At 35.9% G+C, this 12,178-nt stretch overlaps 1 protein-coding gene across 4 annotated transcripts in view; it reads left to right on the top strand.

Moving 5' to 3' along the window:
* The window catches only part of Ect2 (epithelial cell transforming 2), a 56,978-nt gene that overhangs the window by 40,820 nt on the left and 3,980 nt on the right, over positions 1-12,178 (top strand). For all 4 annotated transcript variants that reach the window (XM_048347107.1, XM_048347110.1, XM_048347109.1 and 1 more), the window contains 3 exons: positions 4,016-4,154; positions 5,522-5,676; positions 11,728-11,835. In XM_048347107.1, coding sequence (XP_048203064.1) covers positions 4,016-4,154; positions 5,522-5,676; positions 11,728-11,835 — 402 coding nt within the window. The remainder of the gene's footprint in view (positions 1-4,015; positions 4,155-5,521; positions 5,677-11,727; positions 11,836-12,178) is intronic.

Here is a 12,178-nt window from a genome sequence, read left to right as displayed (position 1 = left end):
TCTCCTTACAAATGGGGCATTGTCATTCTTTGTGATGGAAGCATAGAACTCCATTGTGTATATACCACATCTTCTTTATCCATTCATCTACTGAGGGTCATGTGGGTTGGTTTTATATCTTAACTATGGAAAATAATGCTGCAGTGAACATTGTTGTGCTAGTAGCTTTAGTATGGCCTTGTTTGTGGTTGTTTGGGTAAATGCTCAGGAATGGTATCACTGGGTCATAGGGTAGCTCTATGTTTAGTCTTCTCAGGAACCTCCATATTGCTTTCCACAGTGTTTGAACAAGTTTACACTCCAACAAACAGTGTAGCATCCCCTTCTGACCACATTCCTGCCAGTTTCAGTTGTCATTAGATTTCTTGACAATGGCCATTCTTACGGGGGTAAGGTGGAATCTCAATGTGTTTTGATTTGCATTTCTTCATGTGTCTGTTGGCTGTTCTTATTTCCTCTTTAGACAAGTGTTTCTCTCTCTCTCTCTCTCTCTCATTGCCAGTCCTGGGCCTTCAACTCAGGGCTGAGGCACTGTCCCTGAGCTTCTTTTGCTCAAGGCTAGCACTCTACCACTTGAGCCACAGCACCGTTTCTGGCTTTTTCTGTTTATGTGATACTGAGGAATCAAACCCAGGGCTTCATGCATGCTAGGCAAGCACTATACCACTAAGCCACAATCCCAGCCAGATGAGTTTCTTCTTTGTCTTTAGCCCACTTGTTAATGGGGTGATTGTTTCTTTGAGGATTTGTGTTGGGGGGATTTAATTGTTTGAACTTGGAAGTATATTTTAGATGTGAGGCCCTTGTCCGTTGTATGACTAGTGAAGATCTTCTCCCAATCTGGGGGCTTTCTGTTTATCTTGCTAGCTATGTCCTTTGCCATGCAGAAACTCTTGTGTTTAATGCAATCCCATTTAACCAGCCTTTCTTTGATTTGTTGTGTTTCTGGATCTTTATTAAGAAAGTTTTGACCTGTGCCAAGGAATACTAGTTTTCCCCCTATTCCTTCCTGTAATATTTTCAGAGTATCTGCTTTTACCTCAAGGTCTTTGATCCATTTGGAATTGATTCTGGTAGAGCACTATTCTTGAATAAAAAAGCTTAGGAACAGCATTGAGACCAAGAGCTTAAGCCCCAGGATGGGCACAAAAAAATAAACAAGTAAAGTGTTCATTTATTCTCCTTGTTCTCTTAATATCTCACAAATAGTAATTGGATTATGCTTATGTACTTTTACAACACTTTTCAATATGTGTTTTTAACAGGCTAGAGGGATAAAATGAATTTTTCTTTTTCTCAGAAAAAGGTTGATTTTAATGTAGTATACATTAAGGAGAAGACTCATTTTGATACTTCTGTTACATTAGATAACTTCCTTTTGCCATCCTCAAAGTGATTATGCTTTTCCATTTTCTTTAAAGTCTGTACTCTTCCTTTTATCCTCTTCTACTTTGCTTCTCTTGAAGTGCTGTCCTATTTATATCATGAACATTATTATTTAATTATAAAACACAAAGGAATCTTAGAGACCAAGGCATGGCATGGCCAGAATAGTTGCAGTGAAATATAACCTCACCACAAAACTACTTATGTTCATGATTCAAGTTTGTAGTTATAAAGTTAATGAAATGTGGTATTTCCATTTGGTCAATAATTTTTTTAAGTACAAAAATGACAATAGTATTTGGGTGCTGGTAGCTAACATCTGTAATCCTAGCTATTCAGAAAGCTGAGATCTGAGGATTGTAGTTTGAAGCCAGTCTGGGCACAAAAGTCTCTGAGACTCTTACCTCCAATAAACAACTCGTAAAAAGCTGAAAGGGCACTGTGGTTCAAAGTGGTAAAGTGCTAGCCTTGAGCACAAAGAAGCTCAAGGACAAAGCCCAGCCCCAAGTTCAAACACCAAGACCAGAAAAAGAAACAGAGTAAAAATACTATTATATACATGGACATAAAAAAATATATATGTGCAAGTTAATTTTAAACTGTGTCTCCTTTTGAGGATAAGGATTAGGCAGAGGAGTCAATTTCGATCATACTTTTATCTGACTTTATATTCTCATAGGGGTTAAACTGTGTATAGTCTTTATGCTTCTATTTGTTTACTTCTTGAGGCTTTGTAAACTTTTTCCTGTTCAACTGTCCAGGTCTACTGGCTCTATTCATCCCTTGGCAATGGCAATCTATTAATTGGTGTTTTATCTCGCTATTCCCAGGTCTACTGGCTCCTTCATCCATTGTCAATGGCAATCTATTAGTGTTTTATCCCTTTATTCCCAGGTCTACTGGCTCCATTCATCCATTGGCAGCGACAACCCATTTAGTGTCTTATGCTTTATTTCTGGTGCAGCAGTAACATATTTCAATTCTTTTTCTTTGGTCTTACATCCTCAGTTTTTTCTGTAGCTGGCTCATTGACTTCCTTTCTACTTTAATTCACACCATTAGCCACCATTTGTAGGCTCCAAGTCACTGGCCCCCATTTTTTTTACCTACTAAGTTTAGTGACTTTTTTCTTTATTCCTCATTGATTCTGTTTCAGAATCTTTTAGGTGTAACTCCTCTATTCTTAACATAAATTTGGACTTCAAAGTTCATAATGCTAAGTAAACTCTTACTATCTAATCTCTTTAAGAAAAAAAACTCAGGCAAGTTGGAATTAAAAACATGTCACCTTCTTAATATGATGAACACTTAAAATAGACATCTTAACCATCTTTCTTCTTTTTCATATGATAAATGACCTTTTACTGAAACTAAACTAATTTTGGAGGCTGGGAATGTGGCTTAGTGGTTGAGTGCTTGCCTAGCACTAGTATGATGCTCTGGGTTTGATTCCTTGGATTTAAGGATATATGTTCCTCCTATATCTTTTCTTTTTGCCTATACTTAGATCCTCAAGCTTTTGCTCTGCTTTTTCTACCAGTTGAGCCATACCTGTGCTTCGGGCTTTTTGCAGATTAATTAGAAATAGAGCCTCAGATTTGTCTGCTTGGCTCTAAATCTTGAGTTCTCAGATCTCATTCTCCTGAGGAGCTAGGATTATAGAATTGAGCCACCAGTGCCCAGCAGGAAGTATATTTTCAAAAGGCAAATATGCGAGACTTTTATGAAAGTGGAAAGAGAGAAAGTGTAAACATCTTATGAAATTCATAAAAATCTTGGTATATCTTGAATCACAAGCTCCTTTCTGAGTTTGCTCAGTTTCTAGTGTTAACTTTACCTATCTCTTTCTTTTACATGAGGATTCAGTTAAGGATACAGCCTAAAACATTACCTTTGCATTTCTAACTTGTACCATTAATATATTGTTTAATTATTTTTTTAATGCTTCCTTTGGTTAGTAGAGTGAAAGTAATAGTAAGTGCAGAACCATTTACATTATTTCCTGTTATTTAATCACTGTACAATATCTGAAATGTTAAAAATTCTGCTGCTAAGTTGAAATTTATGGTTTTGAATTCAAGACAGAGATCCTAGAACAATTATTCTCCTTCTCATCAACTCAAAGCCTTTTATTCAAGGCTCCTTCATGTTTTGTTCCTCTTGCTTTTTGCAATGTTTCTAGCTCTTGCATACCTCTGGAACTTTTTTTTGTTTTATTTTTTGTTTTGTTGCTGTTGCTTGAACTTGTGGTCTGGGCACTGTCCCTGAGTTCTTTTTCTCAAGGCTGGTGTTCTACCACTTGAGCCATACATAGCTTCACTTCCAGCTTTTGGGTGGTTAGAGATTAAGAGTCTCTTAGATTTTCCTGCTCAGGCTTGTTTTGAACTGCAGGCCTTAGATCTCCGCCTCCTGAGTAGTTGTTATTACAGGGATGCGTCACCAGCATATAAGGGACTTTTTGCACACACCTTTCTGTGTGCATTTCTGCTACACAGTTACAGCCATGGTTTTGTCAACATTGGAACTGTGCTAAATCAGTTGTGGATCAATTTTTGTAATTAGTGTGACTTTTATATTTAAATGTTTGGTCTTGTTTTTTTCTCATGACACTTTTATTTTCTATAATCAGATAGCAAGAAAACGGCATAAAGTTATTGGCACTTTTAAAAGCCCTCCTGGCCACACTCGACCTCCTGCTTCACTTAAGCATATTCACCTAATGCCCCTTTCTCAGATTAAGAAGGTGCTGGACATAAGAGAAACAGAAGGTATGGTATGCTCACTAGTAAGTTATTGGTTAAATAATGAAACCTTACATTCACCTCTATGGTAAATGGATAAGTTATGTCTAGATATAGTTGTTGACCAGGGGGAACAGATGGTCTCATACTTTTATCTCAGCTTTGCTTCGAGGTACAAAGTTCTATTGTTTCAAGTGAAAGTGCTACCTCAACCTATATACTATCCATGTCCCTTATGAATCAAAGAGCTTTGAAATAGCCATCAATTGAAGTAGTATTGTAGTTATCTTTTCCTCACATTGAAACCTATTTTTATTTTTTTCAGAATCCAAAAGAGATTACCTATTACCTGTGTACCTTGGGCCCCTGAGCTAATTTGCTCAAGATAGCCTCTTGATCCACAGCCCCACTTCTGGCTTTTTAGTAGTTTATTGGAGACAAGAGTCTCTGATTGGCTTCTAATGGTGATCCTCTGATCTCAGTCTCCTGAGTAGCTAGGATTATAAACATAAACCACTAGAAAGAACATTGCAGAAAATTTTAACGGCATCTGATGAAGCTGTTGCACTCATTGTCAAAGTCTGGGTTAAAATAAGTTCACTTTTTAGCAACTTGATCCAAAATAGATTGTAAGTTTGAACATTTAGGCAATTAGGTATTTATTTCTTTAAATCTACTTTTAAGTAAGTTATTTTTAAAAACTAATAACTACAAATAGTTTACAGAAGAGTTGCTATTTTACAAAGCAGTTTATGAATACAGTATATCTTGATTGGTGTCATCCCTTTCAACATCTTACCCATCCCTCTCCTAAGTTGTTACTCTTGTAATCCTCTTTTAATTCGAAAGTTAAATTCTAGATTTCTAAGAAATGATACCTAATTTTTTTTGTAGGGGAGGGGTTGTCGGTCATGGGGTTTGAACTCATGGCCTGGGCATTGTCGCTGAGCTCTTTCACTCAAGGCTAGCTCTCTATCACTTTGAGCCTACAGCACTACTTCCAGTTTTCTGGTGGTTAATTGGAGATGAGTCTCACAGACTTTCCTGCCCAAGCTGGCTCTGAACCGTGATCTCAGCCTCCTGAGTAGCCACAGTGGCATGAACCACTGGTGCCCAGAAAGACCTAATTTCTTATTTGCTTAAACTTCATTATAGAAATCTTGAGTATGATAGAAAATACTGTTTAATGTTTTCAAGTTCTTGTTGGCTCTTTACATTTTAAACTAATATTATTATCAATTTTTTATTAGTGTTTCAGCTTGATATGATGAGATTCCTTAACTTTTAAAATGGGCAGATAAAAGAGATAAGTTCATTGAGTTTTGGTGATATGAGGAAGCAAGCTTACAGGTCCTCAAGGAATAATAATACTTATGCTTGTTTTGGAACCTTAGATTGCCATAACGCTTTTGCCTTGCTTGTGAGGCCACCAACAGAGCAGACCAATGTGCTGCTAAGTTTCCAGATGATGTCAGACGACCTTCCCAAGGAAAACTGGCTGAAGATGCTGTGTCGTCACGTAGCCAACACTATTTGTAAAGCAGATGCTGTAAGTTCTCTGGAAAGCTGGGCTAAAATTGAAGCGTAAACTTAGGGCAGTGCATTCAGACTAAGTCTGTACATTTCCAGTGACTTCACAGTAGATATAGGAGAGTTTTAGCTTTGTATAGAAGCAGAAAAACTAGTTTCATAAATTGTTTTGGGAAATATTTTGTAAGGTTTAGGCATAATGGGACATATTGAGTGCTTGGCTCAGAGCATGTTCTCTTAGCTTGCTAACTCCTAGCCTACTTAGTAAGAGAAGACTTTTGTAATGTACCATGTGATTTTGCATTTTGCCACTGTCCTTTAATTGGATAATTTAATCTATTTGTACTTAAAGTAGTTATTAATACATAGCATTTTACTGTAGTAATTTTTATAGCTTATTTTTAAATTTAGTTGTAGTTCCTATCTCGCATTCTTAAAATATTTGTTTATTTATTTTGCCAGCCCCGGGGCTTGGGACTCAGGGCCTAAGCACTGTCCCTGGCCTTTTTGCTTAAGGCTAGCACTCTACCTCTAGAGCCACAACGCCACTTCTGGCTTTTTTTGTTTATGTGGTACTGAGGAATTGAGCCCAGGGCTTCATGTATGCTAGGCAAGCACTCTACTGCTAAGCGACATTCCTAGCCCTCACTCTTAAAATCTTGTTAAAAGATTTACTTTTGATGATGATGATGATGATACAGTTGTACAGAGGTTTTACAATTCTGTAAATCAGGTTATAAGTGCTATTGGTCTACTGTTGTTTTCTGATTCCTTCAATGTTTGTCTGTTACTGAATTTTGCTTGAGATTTAAAATACATTTAAAGTCTCAAATTTTAAGTCTCATAACTCTTTTGAAAGGATACCAATTCAGTAAGATCCTAAAGTTAAGAAATAAATCATAATATCAAACCTTCCCATAAACTAGAGAAAATACAGTATTAGTCCCATTTGTTCTCCTTTCCTCCCTTCACTTTTAAGTTTTAATGTCCCATTTTACATTTTTTCTGTATTGCCTAGCTTATTATATTATATTATTATTTATATTAATTATATGTTAATATAGTGTTGGTGGTTGTTATTGGTACAATTTGGCAGTACAAGGGTTTGAACTCAGGGCCTTGTGCTTGCTCAAGGCCTGTATATGTATATCTTCTAGCTTTGGGAAATTTCCTGTTATCATTTCTTTAATTAAGCTATTATATTTCTTTGGCATTCTCAAATTATTGAATCTCAGTAATCCAAATATTTACTCTTTAATGCCAAAGTTACAGCAGGATTTTTGTTGTTGTTGTAGTTCTTCTCTGCCTGTATACATTTCTGCCAGTCCTGGGGGCTTGAACTGAAGGCCTGGACACTATCCTTGGCGCTCTACCACTTGAGCCATAGTGCCACTTCCAGCCTTTTTTGTATATGTGGTGCTGAGGAATTGAACCCAGGGCTCATGCATGCAAGGCTAGCACTCTACTGCTAAGTCACATTCTTGGCCCTCTGCCTATATTTTTAATAAGTCTTTGAGCTTACTAATTCTTTTTTATGTTTGATCTATCCGAATATTGATGCTTTCTATTCTGCTTTTAATTTTGTTATTGCATTTTCAATTCCATCTCTGTTAATCATTTTTCTGTGTTTTCTTGAAACTGGAATTTCTTAAAAGTAGCCATTTTAAATTTTGCTTCCTGGAGATATCCCTGCTTATTTTCTAATCAGTTCCTGATATTTGGGGGTGGAGGGATGACAGTAATGAGGTATGAACTCAGGTTCTAGTCACTGTCCCTTAGCCTTTTTTGTTTAAGGCTGGTGATCTACCACTTGAGCCACACTTACAGCTTATTGGTAGTTAATTGGAAATAAGAGTTTTACAGATTTTCCTGTCCAGGGTGCCGTCAAATCTCGATCCTCAGATCTCAGCCTCCTGAGAAGATAGGATTACAGGTGTGAGCTACCAGCACATGGTGTTTTTTGTTTTAATTTTAGTTTTAAAAAAATTTTGTTTCACAAAAAAGGTTCATAGAGGGAAACAATGCTAGGGCACCCAGCATATTCTGGCAAAGGAAAATGATGGGGCACAGTGTGCAGATGCTTCCCAAGTAGTCATTTTAAGAAAGAATGTTGTTCCAGTGACTGGTACACATATTTAGAAGAGGTTTTGCTACAGTGTTGTAGAAATGACCTGTGCATTTGTGAGGATGTGAGACTAGAGTGTTTATAAGCAGGCCTTTGCATATTTATAACCCCACTATTGAAATGCAAACTTAATGAAAAAAATGTACTGACAAGTATCTATAAAATTACAAACCCTAAGATGATTAATAGCATTAGAATGAGATGATATAAGTAAAAATGTAAGAATTTCATAAAGTATTATCCACCAGGTGGCAGCAAATGTTCATGTTCTGCTTTTTCGTATACCACAAAATTATTTCAGTCTGTGAAAATGTTGCTTTTAGAATTCTTTGTAAATGGAGTATATACATGAAGACAGCATAATGAACCCCACCAAATGCTGTTTGAAGGTGGGGGGAGGAATGGAGGAAGAGGAATATGGTAGAGAAGTGAATTTTATCAAAATGCCCTATTTGCACAAATGGAAATACATGATAAAATCCCTCATACTATAAATGTGTGCCAATTCAAAATAAAATAATGAAAAATGAGTTGGTTATAAATTTAGGTATTCACTGACTTTAGTCGAGTCCTTTCGTCTGTTTAAGACTTCACAGGAAGGACAGTAGGGCTAAAGTGGAAAAGCACCTGCCTGCCTGCCTAGCAAGCACAAGCCGCTCCATTCAAGCCCCAGTGCTGCCCTAAAAACAAAAAGTTCATGCATAGTAAATTTGTAAAAAGCATTGAGTCTTGGGAATATTGTGCTATATTGAAGAAAAAGTTTGTCTAAATATACATACATAATTTATTATCAAAATTTGCCACCCAAAGGAGTTTAGATTCATCATATGTAATTGATAACATTTTGCATTCTAGACGTTCAAAGAGTCAATTTAAGTCACCAGTATTTTAGTTTTTTAGCCATGCTATCACTTTCACTCTTTAAGTTGGAATATAATATTTGCACATCAGAGAAAAATGAAATAAAAAAGAAAATGCTGCACCGAATTAGGTCTCATACTCGTGTCCCAGTGGTTTTCCTTTCAGAAGCATGACTGTCTTTCCAGAAATAAAACCGTAAAGTTTCTTTGAAAACATGCATTTATTAGGTTTAGCTGTAGGCAATTTCCTCTATAAAACAATGGTAAATTGATGATTTTGCTTATTTTAGTATTAATTTGTCCATCTTTGGTATATAAAAAGTGTAGGGGTGTGTGTGTGTGTGTGTGTGTGTGTGTGTGTGTGTGTGTGTGTGTGTGTGTGTGTGTGTGTGTGTTTTCTCACTACATTGTCCAGGCTGGCATTAAACTTGTCTCACAAACTGGTCTCAGAGATGCTGTCCTGCTACAGCTATGTGCTGGAATTGCCGGCATGTACCTCCATGTCTGCCTGACTGGCTGTTAATAGTTTAGCCAGTCACTTTAAATAAATTCTTATACTGCTTTGAGTAATTTTCCAGCCAATTCCATTGAATTTTTCAGCTTTCAGGTTTTAAATGTTGTAAGTTGACCCAATTCAAATGAGCACTGACAAATTGCTTGGTAATTTAAAAACAAAGCAAAACCAGAATGATAGAAATGTTTACATGGAAAAAAAAAGACCATTCATTTTCTGAGCCGTAGATCTTATTAATCTGTCAATTTTGGAGTATAATATATTTTGCTCAGTGTCATCCCTTCCATCGTTGTCTCCCTCTGACCAATTATTTCTTTAAAATATTCATAATTATGTAAGAAAAAGGCTAATATTCCAATAGGAAAAAAAAGGCTAAGTCTATAAAGAGATAATTCACAACAAGAAAGTATTAGCAGTTAGAAAACAAGGAGAAAATATACCTCACTATTAGTTTAAAAAAATATAGGTGAGGCCTGGGAATATGGCTTAGTGGTAGAGAGCTTGCCTAGCATGCATGAAGCCCTGGTTTCGATTCCTCAGTACCACATACACAGAAAAGGCCAGAAGTGGTGCTGTGGCTCAAATGATAGAGTGCCAGCCGTGAGCAAAAATGAAGCTCAGAGATAGTACTCAGATTCTGAGTTCAAGCCACAGAATTGGCAAACAAAAAAAAAAAAAAAAAGAAAGAAAAATCAGTGTATGAAATTTTTTGCAAACCAAATTGCAGATGTTTGTTCTGTGTATGCATGCACAACTTGGATCTGGTACTTTACCATTTGCAGTCTGGCATGTTACTGTTTCATTGAAGATGAAGTCTCACAGACTTTTTCTGCCCAAGTTGGCTTAGAGCCATGATCCTCAAGGTCTTAATCTCCTAAATTGCTTGGATTATAAGCATAAGCCTCCTGTACCTGACTACTGCTTCTCTGTTTCTACTGTTCTGTCTTAGGAAATCAGGAAAGACCCATTAGCTATGCATTAAGACACACACACACACACACACACACACAAAATGTATATATATAACATATTTGTGTATATGTACATATGCATATATACACATATATTCACTAAGAAAAATATTGTATATATAATTCTTTATAATATCTAGAGTATATGCCATATGCGATATATACCTCATATGTAATATATAATTTGCATATATCTTATATAAATTCTTACATAGAAAAAAATATATATTTTAGAATTTAATGTCTAGGAAAAATGCATTATACAGGTAGTTGAAAAAAACCTAAGCTACAAAGCCAGTATGATTCTACTTTTTTTGCTTTTATGACTACCTTTATTACTCTCTAAGTAGTTGTAGAAAGGGGTTTCAATTCAACAAATCAGTTTTATAAGTATAATGCATCTTGATCAGTGTCATCCCTTCCATTGTTCTCTTTCAGCTTTCCAAACAAAAAAATTTTTTTTAGATATAAGCAAATATCTGTAAGAAAGAATATTAAAAACCTAAATAGTAACTAGCTAGTTTTTAGTGATTTATATCATTTTAAATGTGTGCCTTCCCAAATATTTTTAACTTTAAAAATGGTAAGTAGTATTGACAATTAGAAGTACAGTACTGTTAGCTGGCTGGGATTAGATTAGCCCAGAAGTCATTTAGTAATTGGTGGTCTTTAGATATTTACTACATTTTGCATATGTGAGAAGTATCAGACAAATGCACTTTTCACAAGGCTCTCTAAAATTCTCTCTGGCCACGGTGAGGCAGTGTAACAGCTCATACTCTAGATACATACATATCAATGCAAGGTTTGTTTATAGGATTGTTCATAAACATTTTTTTCTCATTTTCTTTTGAAAGTCAAAGCAATTTGAACAAGTAATATTTGTTTTGCTTGATTATTATCCTGTTAAACTTAAATGTTAAATTTGGCTAGTGATTCTTGGCTTTTATGAGGTCTTTGACTTCTGGGAATGTAATGGAAACTGAACCTCAGGAAAAAGTCCTAAGTACATGTTGACACAAATATTATATACCTGTGTTACCCTGGGAACTCTTTTTAAAAATGGATACAGGGTGAATTTGCATAGTCCTCCTTGAGCCTCCTGAGGGCTGGGATTACAACCAGGTCTGCCTCCCCCAAGTTCAGAATGTCTCATCTGGGATCTTTTCAGATGCAAACTCAGGAAAGAAAGAAAAGTAGATGAAAGTCTAAATTTTAACTTGTGATTGATTTATCTTCTGTTACTGGTTTCATAGTAATCTTTATACCTAAGCATTACATCTGCTAACTTTGTATCTGATTAGTTTTTATGTTTATTAGTAAGAGTTTATACTGATGCATATTCATTTTCCTTGCCTTGGTGCTCATGATTCTTCCTGTGTTACTCACTGAATCCTTGTCATGTATTATCCAGGTAGTACATTTCAAAAAAAAAATAAAACTGGTACATTTTATGCTAGCAATTTTGTAAAGTCCATCACAAACTTGAGTAGCTTCATTTATAAATTGTGAGTGTGTGTATATTTGTGTTTGTTTACATAGGTTTGAATTTAGAAAAAGTTGTTACTTTAAAAATCTAATGAGGTATCATCTTCAACAGGAGAACCTTATTTACACTGCTGACCCAGAATCCTTTGAGGTAAATACAAAAGATATGGATAGTACGCTGAGTAGAGCATCTAGAGCCATCAAAAAGACCTCAAAAAAGGTGAGTTTTAGGGTAATTATTTCACATATCTCTAAAGTATATTTTTTGGTATTATATGAAACTAATATTGCTATAAACACTAATGTAAAGGTAGTAAATATAGTGTTAAGCCCATACCTTGGATCTAGGAAGCAGTGTACAGGTAGCATGGTTTAGTTTAGTGCCGTCCTTGTGGCTGAGATTCTGGTAGCAAGCTGTGCCTCACACAACAGAGCACATCTAGATTCTTCAGCTTCACATCTAGATGTGTCACATTCATCTTAAATTGCACCTCATCTTACGCAAAGGATGCGTAAGGTAGGAGATCTGGTCCATGCCTGGCCCTACAAGTAGGTTTCTGTCT

This window comes from Perognathus longimembris, chromosome 5 (assembly GCF_023159225.1).
Source record: "Perognathus longimembris pacificus isolate PPM17 chromosome 5, ASM2315922v1, whole genome shotgun sequence".
NCBI lineage: Eukaryota > Metazoa > Chordata > Mammalia > Rodentia > Heteromyidae > Perognathus > Perognathus longimembris.
This window is presented reverse-complemented; position numbering and strand designations above follow the sequence as displayed.